This window comes from Balaenoptera acutorostrata, chromosome 15 (genome assembly GCF_949987535.1).
Source record: "Balaenoptera acutorostrata chromosome 15, mBalAcu1.1, whole genome shotgun sequence".
Taxonomy (NCBI): domain Eukaryota; kingdom Metazoa; phylum Chordata; class Mammalia; order Artiodactyla; family Balaenopteridae; genus Balaenoptera; species Balaenoptera acutorostrata.
In genome coordinates this window covers 10,298,341-10,315,494 of record NC_080078.1, presented here as the reverse complement: position 1 = coordinate 10,315,494, position 17,154 = coordinate 10,298,341, and the positions used below count along the sequence as shown (strand labels likewise).

Genomic DNA, 17,154 nt, shown 5'->3' with positions numbered 1-17,154 from the left:
TAGGCACGTGGGCTTCAGTAGTTGTGGCTCGCAGGCTCTAGAGCGCAGGCTCAGTAGTTGTGGCGCAGTGGCCTAGTTGCTCCGCGGCATGTGGGATCTTCCCGGACCAGGGCACGAACCCATGTGCCCTGCATTGGCAGGCGGATTCTTAACCACTGTGCCACCAGGGAAGCCCCCCTCTTTTTAAATGTACCTCTGTTCTTCTTCAAACAAGGAGGAAACGAGAAGAGAACTCCTCCCAGTTGGAGGTTGCCCACTGCTTTTCCACCCCTTGCCATGTACCCAGAGCGGGGAGGGGCAGCTGCATGCAGGATCTACCCTGGGGCAGTGCTTGGTGGCCTGAATCCTCTGAGTCAGGCAGCCCTAGCTTTGAATCCTGGCTTGGTGCTCAATTTTTCCTAGTTGTGTAACACTGGATAATAACCCTTGATCTTTTTTGAACCTCAAATTCTTCATCTATAAGAGGAAGAAAGAATATTTACCTTGCAGGGCTGTGAGGATTAACAGTGCACACAAAAGGTCTTACCTAATGGCTCTGACATTGTAGACAGTTAGTATATAGTGGTTATTTTACTATTATCTCCAAAAGTGTAAGCCACGTGGAGTGTTTTTCGTACCTCTTGTAGCACCTAGTGTTTATCCTGGCTCCCATTTCCTACATCTTAGGTGGACTGTTTCAGGGACATTGATGTTGAAACATCGGGCTTCTGGAGTCTAAACGCTTGACCAGAGATCAAGCAAGCAGGCTTTAATGGTGGAAAACAGGCTGAGGCACCTGTCCCAGTTCCCCATAGATGGGAGGGTGATGGGGGTGGGGGCAAGGTTACTGGAATCACTAGGAAGGAGGATCTAGAGTTAAAGGAAGGGAGTTCCCTGGAGGTCCAGTGGTTTTAGGACTCGGCGCTTTCACTGCTGAGGGCTTGGGTTCAATCCCTGGTCGGGGAACTAAGATCCTGCAAGCTGAGCGGTGCAGCCAAAAAAAAAAAAAAAAAAAAAAATAGAGTTAAGGGAAGGCTCACTTTCTGCCCCCTGTGGAGATGAGTGCAGTAGTAACATGGTTTTTTTTTTTAAGGAGGTGAAATTTAAAAATTATGAGGTGGAGGGTATTTCTGCTTTAGACTGGGTGGTCTGGAGAGGCCTCTGTGGAGGGGACATTTCAGTGAAAGGTAAAACAGGAAGGCGCTGCCACGTGAGTTGGGAAGGAGGAGAGGCCGCTTTGAGGAAATGAAAGAAGGACCCCCAACCCCATGTGACAGAAGGGCAGTGCTGGGGAGACACGGCCTGGGAGATGAGATCAGGGGAGCACAGGGCAGAGGCCAGATCACTCAAAGAGAGTCTTGGGGATGTTGGGGTCCTGCTTCAATCCACACACGTCAACTTCTACCCCCCCTCCCACTCTTGCATCCTCCAAACTCGATCACCCAGAAACTCTGACACCAAGAGCTGCCCATCCTGCGACCACCAGCCTCCAGCTCTGCTCCTCCACTGTCTTCGTGCCTCAGTTTCCCCACCGAAAAATCCTTAATACCATTTTCCCCGAAGAGCCACTACACGAGGCCTCAAAGAGGTGTTACCATCCCTCTCCATCTTTTCTCTTCTTTCTCCTTCTCTGCCTGGCCCAGGTGGGAGGGAGCAGACCCTACACCTTGGAGGTCAGCAGCTGAGCCTTAATAAAGCTTTGACTCCTTACTTAAAAAGGTATCTAGAAGGGTTGTTGTGAAGCCCCTGCCAGTAGAGCTCAGGCTCACCTTCCTCCTTTTTTAGCAGAAGGGAAGCAGCTGGGCAGGTGAGGGAGGCTCCCTGCAGGGGAGCAGGTGCACGAGAGCTGCTCCCCGCCCCCCATCCGGCCTCACCCTCGCTTTGTCCCTGCTCTGATTATTGCTTTATTACTGTTTTCAGTCAGATATAATTCCAGCATTTTCTATAATCTTGATCTTTTCATTGATACCAGATTTCTATACAAAGATTTGTATATAAAATGATTATGTACCCACCAGAATACATTCCCCAGCAATTAGAACGCCTAAGATGCAGCTCCTAACATTCCTTCTGCACATTCCTCATTTATTACTTTTGAAAGTGTTTTGTGATTTTTTTTTTTTTTTTTGGTGCATGTGTTTACAAATCCAATAACAATTCTCATTTAGAGTTGCAAAACACGAAGCCAATTTTGAACCCAGACAGATGGCAGCTAAATGAAGTTTAATTAAAGAATGAGTGCTTTGAATCAAATCACTTTAAAAAGTACAGTACACTGAGATTCTGGAGAGGTTGCATAAACAGCATCTGGCTCTCTTGCAGAAAGCAGGGGCTGCTTGGGAGGACATACTTGGTAAGGCATCCCCCAGCGTATCTGGGGGTGCTGGCTGGGCACACTGTGGGCAAAGCGAGCAGGCGGGGTGGGGGGTGGAGGGGAGGTGGCCAGCGGCCCCCAAGCACATCATCCTCCGTACTCAGCCCGGACACACCTCCCAAAGCCCAGAGCTCCCGGGACAGGAGGGGAAACGGACACAGGTCACCTCTTGGTTCAAAAGCTTTGACTTGGAGGGGGGGGGGTCCCCCTTACGCTTTTATGAAATGAAGTCCGGCAACAAGGCGCGAAGGTTTGCTGCACCAACCTACCTATTTTCACACGTCCGAAAGATGACAGATGCAGAGACTCTGCAGTCCGCAGCGCTGGTGTTTCGGGGTTCCAGCGCCCTTCCCCGGGGCTCCCCGCCTCTCCGCGCAGCCGGCGGCGGGCACCGTCTCGGGCACGCGGAGCCCCGCCCGCCCGGGGCCGGAGCCACTTCCGGCTCTGGCCGCAGATCTGAGCCCGGGGGCGGGGCGGCCCTGGCCGGTCTAGACAACCGGGAGGCGCCAGCTGGGTTGCGGGGGCGTCAGGTGGACCCAAGTCCCAGGCCAGCCGGGCCGCGGGGAGGCCGGTGCCAAGGCTGCAGCCGCTCACTGCTCTGTGGCTGACGTGGAGAAGAAAGGGGACAGATCGGTGGGATGAGAGGCAGAGGAGGGGGACAGACCGGGAGGGCCAAGAAGTTGGCACTCAGTGCTGCGGGGGAGGGAAAGCAGTGGGGTTTTTTAATCCAGGGAGAGACAGGATGAGATGGGGTAAGGCTGGGTGCCAAGAGAAGGGGGCTGAAGGCAAGGTGGCAGCTGCAACGATGTCCTTGATCTCCTAGGCAGTTTATGCCTTGAGGGTGTGGTCAGTATAGGGGGTCGCCTCTCCCCTGATCCTGGAGATTACAAGGCCAGCTGGGCCCAGGGCCAGGGGCCTGAGGATGGAGTGGAGAGCCCTGGCAGGTCCTGGGGCCACTGGCATGTGGCAGAGAGAGGACAAGTTTGGGTGGGGCATGCCAAGCTCGTGGTTCTGGCTTCTTGCATCTTTCTAGGAGGAAGCAGAGTCTGCAAGGCTGGGACAGGGCCTTCCCTCCCAGCTCTGGGCACCGGCCTAACCCAGAGGGCTGGCAGAAGCTCCTGAACTGTTTGGATTGTGTACTTAGCTGATTCAGGACTCAGTTCCTCCAAGCCGTAGGCCTCCTGCTGGACCTTGGCTGGACCCCGTGGTCACCCTGACTCCTCCATGCCCCAGCACTTGCATCCAGTTGACCTCCAAGTCCTGTTGGCTGACCTCCCTGTTATTCTCCACCTGGCTCAAAACCCCTGCCAGCTCTCGCTGGAACAACTACAAGAGCCTCCCACGTGGCCTCCAGCTTCTCTCTCCTCTGAAGTTTCCTCTCTGCCGGAAGTGGACCCTTCCAAAATGCAGATCTGGTCTTGGTTCTCCCCTGGTACTCCGTGCTGTGGCTCTCACCACCATCCCCCATCACCTTTGCCCGGCCCACAAGGTCTTCCACCAGGGCCGGGAGAACAGGATGCAACGTGCAAGGCTGGGCCAGCAGAACCCAGGCTGCATTTCTGCCCCCGTCCACCTCTCGATCACAGCACCATGTGCAGGGAACAGCCTGCTGGGAACACACCCACCCACCTATCCGCCTATCCGTCACACTTCCAGCCACTCTCCTCGAGTCCTCTGCTCCAGCGACTCCTTGTTCCTGGAACTTCCAGGTTCTCAGTCCGGGCCTCCCTGCCTTGGCACGTGCGGCTCTCCCCCGCTTTGTCCCACCGTCCTGCGCCAGCCCTCCCCGCTTTGTCCCACCAACTCCTAATGTGCTTCTAGGACCATTTCCTGATTCTGCGCTAGGTAAGGGCGCCCTGCCTTCCCCACCAGGACTGAATGAGCGGCCACTGGGTGCCAGGCCTGGACTACCGCCAGGCCCTTTTGACTTGTCTTTCTGCCTCCGGTCTCATCCTTTCCTTCACCTTTCCACCTGCCACCAAAGTGGTCTTTCTGAGAAGCAGCTGTGACCCATCACTCTGCTTCAGTACCCAGAACTCTATCAAAAACCCACCCCAGGTGCTGGCTTCGGCAGCACAAACACTAAAATTGGAACGATACAGAGATTAGCATGGCCCCTGCGCAAGGATGACACGCAAATTCGTGAAGCGTTCCGTACTTTTAAGATAAAAACAAATACCGTATGCAAACACATATATATGGAATCTAAAAAAAAAAAAAAAAAATGGTTCTGAAGAACCTAGGGGCAGGACAGGAATAAAGACGCAGACAGAGAGAATGGACTTGAGGACATGGGGAGGGGGAAGGTAAGCTGGGATGAAGTGAGAGAGTGGCATGGACATATATATGCTACCAAATGTAAATAGCTAGTGGGAAGCAGCCGCATAGCACAGGGAGATCAGCTTGGTGCTTTGTGTCCACCTAGAGGGGTGGGATAGGCAGGGTGGGAGGGAGACGCAAGAGAGGGGAGATATGGGGATATATGTATATGTATAGCTGTTCACTTTGTTGTACAGCAGAAACTAACACACCACTGCAAAGCAATTATACTCCAATAAAGATGTTAAAAAAAACACACACACAAAAAAACCCACCCCAGCCCTCCAGGCCCAACCCAAAGCCCCTTCGCCAAGATGCCTTCCCTCCAGCTATGGAGATTCCATACTTGCTTATCATACTTGACTTTAAAATATATATATATTTTTATTTATTTGGTTGCATCAGGTCTCAGTTGCGGCAGGCAGGCTCCTTAGTTGCAGCTCGCTGGCTCCTTTGTTGCAGCAATTGGGCTCCTTAGTTGCGGCATGTAGGACCTAGTTCCTGGACCAGGGATCGAACCCAGGCCCCCTGAATTGGGAGCTCGAATCTTAATCGCTGTGCCACCAGGGAAGTCCCCATACTTGACTTTTCTGACTTCACCTGAGTTACTGGGGCAAGGACAAGACGGCCCCTTACTACACTGAATGATCCCTGAGGCCAGGGGGGTCAGCCTAGCACTTTGCCTTCCGTGGTGCCGCATCCTGAGGTCATGTGACCCCAGCAGCAGCCAAATGAGTGAAGTCTGTACCCAGGGCCCCATGGTCAGGGCCACCGCCTCTGTTTTGGCAAGGACGGAGGGCCTGAGCAGGCCACCTGAGCTGGGTTTCCTGACCTCGTTCCAGTGACGGCTGCAGCCACAAATTCCAAGAGAGAACACGCAACAGTTAGGAACAAAGGCAATGCTTTTTTTTTTTTTTTTTACTTATTTAAAAAGGCCTTGCCGGCAGGAATATAGTGTAAAAATCATTGGAAAAACTAAAAGGCATCGATACATATCCGAATATACACTTTGTACATAAATTACATTTCCTTTAGTCTTTCTGAGTGAGGTCCTGATTCAGCACTGAGGTCTAGTAATTCAGAGGTCCCGGGAGCTGCACATTCAGGCCGGCATAGTCCACCATGTACATTGGCCATTGCTAGAAAGAGGGGGACAGAGAGCCCGGGTTAGGACTCCAGGTGACGTGGAGAGCACACCAGAACACTCAGCGCTGCTTTCTGAAGGGCTTCCTCAGATGCTATTTATTTTGAGGCCGTGGAATGCCCAGAGAGGGGACGTGACCTATCTAAGGTCACGCAGTTCACCAGTGGCGTGGGGCCTGGGCTGGAGCCTTCTGACCTATTCCCACCTGTGTCCCGGGGGCTAACCATGTGAGTAGACATGTGGGGAGGGAATTGGGGATTGGCTCAGAACTGCTGGTCACCCCCATCAACTCAGCCCCCTCCAGGCGTCAGGCTCCAAAGCAGCTGTCCTGTCTCTCTGGGTGGTGGGAGGGGCTAGGGACCCTCTGTGAGCACCCTGGCAGGAACAGAGGCAAAGCCTGAGCTTCGGGGTTTAGCAGGAAGGGGTCCAAGGATAAACAAATCCTAAAGTCATTTTCAACTGTCTTCCAATGTTCTCCCCATGTGGACTTGGGATTTCAAAGCTAGTATTTTGAAATCAGAAAGAACCCTCAAGTGTGTGCTCTTAATGAGGTTTTCCTCGTGGGTGGGAGAGAAAAATCCAGCCACATGACACAACAGGTGGAGCTTTGGAGGTGGGGTCTCCATCCACCACTGACCAGCCACGACGCCACAGAGTCATTCGGCCTCTGACCCTGGTTTTCCTTGTCTACATACTGCAGGGAACACCTCACAGGGCTGTGACTCAGAGCACGTGATGTGAGCACAGAGATTAGTCTAGTATCTGATTGCCCCGGGAACCCAGGAGTCTGCTTGAGGTCCTGCCGAGTGGGCGGTCAGGTCCCTTCCCTCTCCTCGGCCTCAGCTTGCCCATCTGCACAGTGGGGGTATGAACTCCTTCCCCGGGCGCGTGTGGGCTCCTGAAGAGAGGGGGTTGGACTATCTCATGCGTAGGGCAGGCAGATGTGTCTGCAGACTCTACTCAGCGCCCAGCATCTCCCCACACCCCAGACCCACGCTCCAGAGTAGACGAGCCTGCCCGAGTGCCGGCTGAAAGCCAGAGAGAAGAGCAGTCAGGTCCAGGTCTGTGCAACTTTACCACGAGTGAGATCTGGTTGGTGGATGCCACTGACTCCGGGTTAGAGGAGGAGGAAGAGGAGATGGAATTCCCTTCGGAGACCCGCTTTCTCTTGCGCTTGGGGAGGCTGCTGTCTTTGGCTGGTGGGAGAAAGGGTTGCTGTCGCTGGGTGCCAGGGCCACTGTGTCTTGGCCTCCTGACCCCCCCTGGAGAAGGCCTCGCTCTCAGGTTTGAAGTCCCCTTCTCAGCACTCAAGGCTCCCGACCCACCAGCGGCTGAGGCCCGTCTCTCCAGCCTCCTTCCCTAAGCAGCCCCACGCCCCACTCGCCCACCCTCCTGCTCCCGCTCACCTGTCTGCTTTGCTAACAATAGAGCCTCCTCCCCCAGGCAGGTCTCCCCAGCAGGCTCAGCTCAGGCCCAGGGTTTCCTTATACCCTCCCCAGACCATGCAGCCTGCGGGCTCCCGGCCTCCCCAGAACCCCCAGACTCAGAGCCACACAGACTTAAGTCTTAGGGGGAGTCACTTAGTGGCCAACGGGCCTTCATTTTGTCACAAGTAAAATGTAAGATCCTGCAGGCTTGCTGGGAGAGTCACATGAGCTAATGTGCCTGGTCCCCAGTAAACAGTCAGAAACTGGGAATTGGTATCAGTATCGTTGCTACTGTTACCGCTGATGTGCGATGACCCAGATCTGATGACCCAGATCTGATTTGCTGTGAATGGTAACAGGTCACAGGTACTAAGCAGACAGGCAGTGTCCCAATGGAAAGAAACCCTGGTTTAGAGCCAGAAGTCCTAAGTTCAAACTCCACTGCTGCCACTTACTAGCTGCGTGACCCTGGTAAATTGATTAACCTCTCTGAGCCAAGAGGGGGCAACTGTGATATGAGACTCAAAGGAGATTATGTGTATGAAAGAGCCTAGTACCAAGCCCAGCACAGAGCAGGACTAGCAGGGGTTGTGTTGCTGCTGAATTCAATTCATGTGAATATGTAAGACTTATCAAAAAGATTTGCAGGTGTCTATTGGGGAATTCCCTGGCGGTCCAGTGGTTAGGACTCTGCACTTCCACCGCAGGGGACGGAGTTCCATCCCTGGTCGGGGAACTAAGATCCCGCATTCTCAAGGCCAAAAAAAAAACGATTTGCAGCTGTGTGATGCATAGGTGGGGATTGGGCTTGACTGAGTGGATGGACAGGTTACTGACACAGTCCACCAGAAGGGTCTTAATGACACAGCATGAGGGCAGGCTGGGCCCAGGGGGCAATTGTTTGTTCAGCTGCTGAAGCAAAACCAGAGCCTGGCGTCTGGGATGTGGTATAAAGACCCCGGGAAACAGGAGACTCTGGAGGCAGGAGGAGCCCAGGTTGTGAGCCAGGGAGGAGGGATTTTTGTAGGAGGCTCCACATGCAAACAAGCCAGAGGTGCTGGCCCCGGGCTGTGGCCACCCTAGGGTCACTGTAAGACCCTAAAGATGGCCATGGTGGGGGGGGGGGTGGATGTAAGTGACAGCATCCAGTCCCTGATCATTTGTCCCAAAGTCTCCTCCCTGAGGCCTCCATGGAGCCTTCTGGGTGTCTGCCTTTGACTTGGGAGCAGCCCCCAAACCTAGTCACCTCCCTACCATGAGTGCCTAGTGCCATGCCCGTGGCATCAGCACATGCTAGAAGGAGGTGGCTGCTGGCTGCCTGTGCCACCCCGGGCTGTGGCGTCCCAGGGGAACTGGGACCATCTGGAGTTGGACCATCTTGGGTCTCAGGCTGGGGTGGGGCCACCTCGCTGAATTCCGTCACTGTCCCCATTAAACAGCCACGCTGGGGCCTGCAGTCCACGGTGGCCTGTGGTTCAGATGGATGGTCCGGACACCAGGTTCTAGGCTGCCACCAACTCACTACGTGGACTTGGCAAGTCCCTTCCCCTCCCTGGGCCTCAGTTTCCCAGAGGTACCACGAGAGGTGGGACTAGATGGGTGTTTCTTGATCAGAGGTGCACCTCCCAATCCCCAGGGCTCCATCCTCTCGAGCTCTACGGCACACCTGCTTAATCAGAATCCCAGAGTTTCCCAGGTTCTTGCGCCCTGAAAGGTTCCAGAAGACCAGGGTCTGGTGCAGGTGCTGCCCTGCAAATGCAGGCAGAATCTAGGGGGCCCAGCCAGTCTCGGGCAGCGCCCGCCTGCCTCACCCCTGCCGACCCCACATCACCCCTCCTCCCCTCCCCAGGTGACTTTCCCCATCCTACCTGATGCCCCCTCTTGCTGGTTCCAGCCTGTCCCTCATCCTCTCTAGCAGATCTGACACCCTCTCTAGCTGATCCTCTCTAGCTGATCTGGCCCTCTGTGGCAGGGCCTCTCTGAAAGGCGCCTGCAGGCTTCCTGGCCTTCCAGCACCTGGGGATACTGGCGCTGCAGAAGGAGATCTCAGGCTCCCTGGGGAGGTACTGGGCAGGGGGACTACACTTCCCTCTATTGCGTGCCACTTGGCCCAGATCTGTTCATAGACTCTGGTCCCTGAGAGGCAGAAGGGTGGCCTTTTTTTTTTTTTTTTCCCAGCCACACCGCGTGGCTTGTGGGATCTTAGTTCCCTGACCAGGGATTGAATCCGTGCCCCCTGCAGTGGAAGCTCAGAGTCCTAACCACTGGACTGCCAGGGATTTCCCAAGGATGGTCTCTTTAGCCTCTGACTTACCTGGCACCTTGGCATCATTGCAGATTTCTGCAAAAGGTCTGAAAAAGAGAAAGATGAGGTGGCAGTTAGAAAATGAGGTTTCCCCTCCTCCTTCTCACCTGCTCCCTGAGTCTGGGCGACGTCTCTCGTGAGATGACATGAGATGAGATGCCGCCACTGCTGGAACATTAGCCAGGTAAGACCCGGATGAAAACGGTCAGCATCCCCGCCCAGAGCAGGTGCATGATCGCCAGTCTCGGGACCTGGTTTCCTCTAGAGAGCGAGGGTGTCGTCTGACCAAGTGATCAAAAGTGTGTGCCTAGATTTATGTAAATGGATATTTGAGACAGTAGTATATTTTAAAATATCTTTTACTTTTTATTTTATTGATTATTTTACTTGCAGTGTTATTATATGAACCACCCCCCACAAATTAGACGTAACCTAAATGTCCATCAGTAGAGGACATTATGGTCTATCTAAACAGTCATTAAAGGGAGTTATCATGGAAATGGATAATGGTCAAATACATGCAAGATAGCCAGAGAGGAAACAGCAAGTTTTACTTACTGTCTACAGATAAATACTGTTTGATCTCAGTTTCATTTTTCAAAATATATATCTAACAGGCATTAAAAGAAAAGTGGAAACATTGAAGGAAAATCCCAGAATGTCTTTGGTGGTTCTCTGTGGGAAGTATGCCTACAGGGTGTGGGGTGGGCATTTTCTCCTATTTTCCAGAAGTTACTTCAGGGGGTGGACTGTAGTTGGGAAGGAAGGGAAACCTCTACTTTTCATTTGAGACCCCTCTGAATAATTTGATTTTTTTGACACATGCAAATACTATTTTAATTTTAAAACATGGAGTGTAAAATTGAAAAGAAAATATGGGTAGAGGAAAAACTAAGAAAGAAATGCACCACCAGGGACTTCCCTGGTGGTCCAGCGGTTAAGACTTTGTGCTCCTAATGCAGGGGGCCCCGGGTTCGATCCCTGGTCAGGGAACTAGATCCCACATGCTGCAACTAAAGATCCTGCACGCTGCAACGAAGACCCGGCACAGCCAAATAAATAAATAAATAAATAAATATTAAAAAAAAAAAAAAAGCACCACCAGTGTTAACTCTGAATAGGAGTGTTATGGGTTATCTTCCTCGTTTTTCTACCTTCTTGTATTTTCCCAAGTTTGCTGTGTGTATTGTTTCTAAATCCGAAAATAGTCAAATAAACTACTGTATTTTTAAAAAAACACTATAAGGATATATAGTAAAATACAGACAGTGGTTGTCTCTGGGGGGTGGGGGTACTGAATTACTGTTATTTTCTAAATACAGTAAGATGGGTAAACATGAGGGGAATAGTAAAAAAAAAAAATCAAATTTAGTTAAAATCAAAAAAATAAACACCCATGAATGCTGAGGCCTTGTGTTTCAGTTGAAAGGGGTTGTAATCAGGACATCCAGGGCTACAGACTGAATGCTGGTGTCCCCAGAAAATTCAAATGTTGAAACCTAATCCCCAGTGTGATGGTATTTGTTGGTGGGGTCTTTGGGAGGTGATTAGGTCAGGAAGGTGGAGCCCTCGAGACAGGATTAGTGCCCTTATTAGAGGCCCCAGATTGCTCCCTTGTCCCTTCCACCATGTGAGGACACAGCAAAAAGAGGGCCATCTGTGAACCAGGAAGAGCCTCACCAGACGCCAAATCTGCTGGTACCTTGATCTTGGACTTCCCAGCCTCCAGAATGGTGAGAAATAAACTTCTTTTGTTTAAGCTACCCAGTCTGTGGTATTTTGTTACAGCAGCCCGAATGGACTAAGATACCTGGGTCTAGAGCCCAGCTGACCCACTGTAACTTACACTGTCCCTTTCCTCACTCTGGGTATCAGTTGCCTGATCTTTAAGATGAGAGTGTTAAGCTAGTCCATCTCCTGGATTCTGTGCAAGTGAAAGGTCCCTCTCTCTCCTTTTCTCTCTGTCTCTCTCTCTCTCTGACTCCTGGCTGGGCCTGCTTTGGGGGTTCCCCTCCCAGATCCAAGCAGCACCCTCTCCCATGGCCCCCGCCACCCTGCCCACCCTGACGCAGGTGCTGGGGGCACTCACTGGAGCTGGTTGATGATGACCATGCGGACGTGCTCCCGGGCCTTCAGGATCTTCTCCAGCCGGTGTATGTCATATGTGTTGGGGTTCCGGAAAGGGATGTCATCGGGCAGGCCTGTGACCTCGACAGCATCTGGGCTGTCCCGAATCAGTTTGTAAGGGACCAGCACAGGCCGGTTCAGGCCCAGGGCCTCACCTAGAGGGCACAGGGAGTCAGGGAAGATGTCCCCTGTCAAAGCCAAGCTCTGTGGGGAACGGCTGGGACCCAGCACAGCCCCACTCAGTAGCCACCGGACCACAGAGAGTTTATAAGTCAACACACACATCACTTTTTTTTATCCAATTAGCAAAACTAAAAATCCAGGAGGGGTGGGGGAGGGAAGGAGTGGGAGCTTGGGATTAGCAAATACAAACTAGTATATACAGGATGAATAAACAACAAGGTCCTACTGTATAGCACAGGGAACTATATTCAATATCCTGTGATAAACCAGAATGGAAAAGAATATGAAAAAGAATATATATAACTGAGTCACTTTGCTGTACAGCAGAAATAATACAACACTGTAAATCAACTATACTTCAATAAACTTAAAAAAAAAAAATCCTTCGAATTCCCTGGCAGTTCAGTGGTCAGACTCCACGCTACCACTGCAGGGGGCATGGGTTCGATCCCTGGTCAGGGAACTAAGATCCCGCACGCCTCAAGGCTCGGCCAAAAAAAAAAAAAAAAAAAATTCAATATCCAACACTGGCAATGAAACAGGTACTTTCACACATGCCCAGTGCAATGATTTGTTAAGTGTGCACGCCTGGACCTGACAAATGAGGACCTGATGCCTGCTAAAAATCCACTCTTATTGTGTTAGAAAACATAAAAGTCCTTACTTAGGTATTTGTGGCTGAAATGTTGGGATGTATTAGATTTGTTTTAAAGTACTAAACCTATCAAAGTGTGCCTGTGGAAATAGATGAAGTAAGATTGGCAAAATGTTGGTAAGCACAGAAGCCGGGTTTGGGTTACATGGTGGGTCATTTTGTCATTCTCTCTGCTTTTGTATATGTTTGAAAACTGATTCCAAAATAAAAAGTGAAAAAGACACCACAAACCACCCGCAGAGGTGCTTCCTGTTACTCTCAAAATGAAACCCCAACTTGGAGTCCTGGCCTGCCCACCTCTCCCCACCCCGTCATCGGGATATCTTCCCACTCCAGGCCCTCCTGCCTTCTCGCTGCTCCCCAGTCACTGAGCTGTTCCCTCTGCCTGGCAAGCTTCCTTCTAATGTCTGTCCCCTCCTGACATTCAAGTTGTGGCTAAAACGTCCCTTCTTCCAAGGAGCTTTCTTTCTTTTTTTTTTCCCCCTAATTAATTAATTAATTAATTATATTTTTGGCTGCGTTGGGTCTTCGTTGCTGTGCGTGAGCTTTCTCTAGTTGCGGCGAGTGGGGGCTACTCTTCGTTGGGGTGCACGGGCTTCTCATTGCAGTGGCTTCTCTTGTTGCGGAGCATGGGCTCTAGGTGCGTGGGCTTCAGTAGTTGCGGCACGCGGGCTCAGTAGTTGTGGCTCGCGGGCTGTACAGCGCAGGCTCAGTAGTTGTGGCGCACAGGCTTAGTTGCTCTGCGGCATGTGGGATCTTCCCAGACCAGGGCTTGAACCTGTGTCCCCTACATTGGCAGGCGGATTCTCAACCACTGCGCCACCAGAGAAGTCCCCAAGGAGCTTCTGGTTCACCAATCCAGACAGGCCATGGCTACCCCCTCTTACCCTCATCACACTTCTACATTTTCCTGTTTTCCTTTGTCACTCTCTGAAATTCTTTTTTTTTTTTTAATTGTCCTCTGCTACAATACAAAGTGGAGCCAATACTACTAAATTCATCACAAACAAAATGTATATAGAGCACCTAGTGCAGCCTGGCATCCACTAATCTAGAAAATGCTCCATCAGTGGTAACCGTATTATCAACTACACCATCCTGGGTTCCGCCCTGGCACCTGGATGCCTTCTGCACAGGACCTGGCACCTTTCATACATTCCACGGCCAGTTCCCTCCCGACACGGAGCCCCTGGACAGCGGGATCAGATGCCTTCCTCTGGAATCTCAGGGCTGAGTGTGTGTTGGGCAGACAAGCGTCTGTGTGAACAAGCACTTGGCCGTGGGGCATGGCCTCTGCCACACAGCCCAGCCCTAGAGAAACAGAAATGCTGACCACAGCCATCCCCACTGTGTGCACCACAGATCAGGGTTTTTTCCCCTTTCTTGGGTGGGGAGAATGAGGGATCAGCTCCCATCAGTCTCGGACAGGGCAACTATGTCCCCAGGGAGCGGACAGGCCAGCTGGGGGCAACTGGAGGCCAGGCTGGCTGCAGAGGGAGGGGCGCCTCCAAGGAAGGCTGCCCCCCAGGCCCTGCCCTCCCCCGCCACGCACTGACCGTATTTCTCGTTGAAGAGCTCCTTCACCTGCTCCCGGAGGATCACCTTCTCCCCAAGTCTGTTGGCATCATCTTCATCTACAAGAGGAAGACGAGGGGGCGTGAGGGTCGGCAGGGTCTCGGCCACCGGACCTGCTCCTTCTCCCCCATGGCGGCCCAGACCCTCACCTGCTGGCGCAGACTCTCCAGGGCCCGCCCACTCCCCTGCAGCCTGTTTCTGGCCTCAGCCGTCTGTCTGTACATCCATCCACCCGTCCCGCATCCTCTGAACACCTTGCCCCGTACAGGCCCCACGTCAGGCATGGAGCACCCCGAGGAGAGGGAGGCCGTGGGCCTCCTCCCAGGAACTCACAGCCCAGCAGGGGCGGCGCCCAGAAGTGCGACGGGGGACACCCCCGGGGAGACGTGGGGCATGAATCGGGGTGCCTACCCCGTCCGTGCAAGCCTGGGGAGGCCCCCTGGGAGAGCAGGAAGTTCAAGTGGTCTCTTGGAAGGCAGGTAGGGGTCTGTGACGAGTGGGGTGCGGGGGGGGAAAGACAGCAGGTGTAGGACTGGCCCATGCGTGGGCACTGAAGGGAGAAAGGTCACAACGTGCTGGATGCGGCTAAAGCCCGGGCCGGTGCCAGGGGAGGGGGCAGGGGTGGGTCCAGCAGTGTGTGCTGGCCTGACTGAGCTGGGCTCTCAGAACTCACCCTGGTTGCCTTGCAGACCAAGAGCCCCAGGCCTGTGACCAGGGAGACAGGCGTGTTTTGGGGGTGTAGGGGCCGCACACGCTTCCGGCCTAGCGTCCAGGGCAGCCCTCCACAGGCACTTTCTGCTTGGCCCCTGTGCTCCCCTCACTCCTCTCCTTGGCCTAGAAGAGCAGCTGGGGTCCGTGGAGCCCCCCAGAGGCAGGGCCGGGCTGGGCGGGAGTGGATGGCATGGAGAAGGTCTGGGCTTTGGGCTGGTGCCCTGGGTTGGGGAGGGAGCTGGAGTTCCAGGAAGGGCCCGGGCACCCTCGCACAGTAAGCACGGGGCTGGGCCTCTGGGGCAGGGGTGGGGACTAGGAGCTGGCAGCCAGCAGGGAGCCAGGGCCTGGGCGGTGAGGGGCAGAGCAGACAGAATGGGTCTGTGAAGAAAAACAACCCCTGTGCTAATCTGGAAAATCTCACAGAACTCGGTTCCATTTAGGAAGCCAAGGGCTCTGTGCCACTCAGACTGTCTGCTGCCCCCGCCTGCCCTTCACACCCCAGCCAGGAGGCCCAGCCCTCTCCCTGCACCACCGCCAGGGAGGGGCCTCCATTCCCAGCCCAGGGCCGCCCCGCAGGGCAGAGAGCTTCCCGCACTGCCAGGCGCCTCCTCCTCCTTCACCCGCTGTCCCTGGTCTGGCCCTGTTCCTGCCCGCGCTCCTGACTCTGGAACCTAGTATCTCGGAGTTCCTGAATCTCTCTCTTCAACCACGGCCAACCAGCCACCTGGGTGCCCACGAGACACTGCAAATGTCAGGCATCCCAGATAACCTCCTCCTCCTGTGTCCCCATCTTGGGGAGTGATGGCTCCCCTCGGCCACACCAAGACCCCAAACTCAGCACCCCCTGGAGCCCTCCATCTTCCCACACGCCCCAACATGGCCCTTCCAGATGGTTTTCAGGACCCCGGATGTGGCGAGAATCAACCTGACCCTCCTCCAGGTCAGCAGACAACTAGGACTGAGCCCTGGGCCCCAGGGCCACCTAGAGCCTGCAGAGAGGTGCAGGACACTCTATCTAGCTAACCCCCTGCCACCAGGGATTGCTCTGGTGGCCGGCATTCTGCACAGGCACGGCAGCACCACACAGGCCAGGGGAAGATCAGCCTGGATTCACCCAATGAGCACTTGGATGCTCTGCTGGCAGCTTTCCCGGACGCGGTCACGGCCACTGCTCACCACAGCCGAGGACACAAAGGTTCAGAGAGGTTAAGTAACCTGCCCAAGGTCACACAGCCGCTAAGTGCCAGGAATACTCTGTCTGACCCAAAAGTCCTCGTCTTTCACTCTACCACGCACTCTGGGTTTCCTGAAGTCTCAGTTTCCCATCTGTAGAAAGAAGGGTTGATCTTTAAGGTGTTTCCTCTAAATCTCTCGTACCATCAGCTCATAGTTCCACGCCTCTGTCTCCTCTCAAGCTCAGGGCAGGGCCGGACTCAGTCCGTACATGACAAAAAGCCTTCTGGATTAAAAGACAGCACCTCAAAGCAAGCCCACAAGCTCAGGTCCCCGTAGTTGCTGGACATGGCCGTCACCTGTGCACCTCTCTGGGCGCGCAGGACTCACTCACCAACCCCACCTCCCCCAGCAGGCTCCTGCTGCACTGCTGCCAGTGGGTGGAGAGAGACAAAGACAGGGCAGGCTGGGCTGCACACTGCCCTCGCCTTGTGAGAGGCAACGCCAGGCCCCAAAGGGCCACGCATGGGCCACGCCATGTCACCTCTCAGCATTTCAGCTCACTGTCTTGATATAGTATTCGTCTTGGACAAATATTTCACGAGCACCATCCCATCTGGATGCGGTGCTGCCCTTGGGCATTTAGCAGAGTACAGAGCACAGCCCTAGACGAGGCAGGGGACGGTGAGGAACACTCGGTGACCAACTGGGCTTGATAACTGTCAGTGCATGGCTCGTGGAAACATGGGGTGGGGGGTGGACAACCCCAACCCAGCCAGGAATCAAGGAGGGCTTCCCAGAGGAGGTGACACCCATGCCACCCAAGGCCCCGTGGGACGCAGACTTATCTGCACGTTGGGGCTGCAGGCATCCCGTGGGTGCTCAACACATGTTAGGGGACATGGAAAATTTCCCCTCCCCTATGTCCTGTCTGATCTGCCGGGGACAGCACCCCCAAACCAGGCTGCAGCTGACAGGGAGGGGTGACACCACATCTCAGGGCAGCCAGCAGGAAGAGCACACGGGCCGGTCCCAGGCAGCAAACTGTGGCAGCAGTTAAATGTCAGGAAAGTGGGACCTGGGTTGCCTGAGGGACGCTGGTGGCACCGGGAGGTGTCCTGAATGCCTCTGGAGCGTGGTGGGAGTTTAGGGGCCTTTTTCCGTAATACCAAGAATAATCAC

General features: G+C 53.8%; 2 protein-coding genes and 2 non-coding genes across 7 annotated transcripts in view; 2 read left to right on the top strand and 2 right to left on the bottom strand.

Annotated features, from left to right (window-relative positions):
- Positions 1–2,761, bottom strand: part of GTF2I (general transcription factor IIi) — a 145,803-nt gene extending 143,042 nt beyond the window's left edge. The window contains exon 1 of the mRNA XM_057528417.1: positions 2,623–2,761. The gene's annotated coding sequence lies outside the window, so the exon portion shown is untranslated. The remainder of the gene's footprint in view (positions 1–2,622) is intronic.
- Positions 2,762–4,411: 1,650 nt separating this feature from the next.
- LOC114238476 (U6 spliceosomal RNA) lies at positions 4,412–4,515 on the top strand. The gene has a single exon (XR_003623828.1). It is a non-coding gene; the product is annotated as a U6 spliceosomal RNA (small nuclear RNA).
- Positions 4,516–5,156: 641 nt separating this feature from the next.
- Positions 5,157–17,154, bottom strand: part of GTF2IRD1 (GTF2I repeat domain containing 1) — a 113,763-nt gene continuing 101,765 nt past the window's right edge. For 2 of the 4 annotated variants that reach the window (XM_057529778.1, XM_057529780.1), the window contains exons 22-26: positions 14,070–14,147; positions 11,638–11,830; positions 9,558–9,595; positions 6,894–7,012; positions 5,157–5,811 (exon numbers count right to left, since the gene is read on the bottom strand). In XM_057529778.1, coding sequence (XP_057385761.1) covers positions 5,743–5,811; positions 6,894–7,012; positions 9,558–9,595; positions 11,638–11,830; positions 14,070–14,147 — 497 coding nt within the window. In that variant the 3' untranslated portion in view covers positions 5,157–5,742. The remainder of the gene's footprint in view (positions 5,812–6,893; positions 7,013–9,557; positions 9,596–11,637; positions 11,831–14,069; positions 14,148–17,154) is intronic. The other 2 variants (XM_057529781.1, XM_057529779.1) reach the window with 2 other exon arrangements.
- On the top strand, positions 10,468–10,541 carry TRNAR-CCU (transfer RNA arginine (anticodon CCU)). Its single transcript has one exon. It is a non-coding gene; the product is annotated as a tRNA-Arg (tRNA).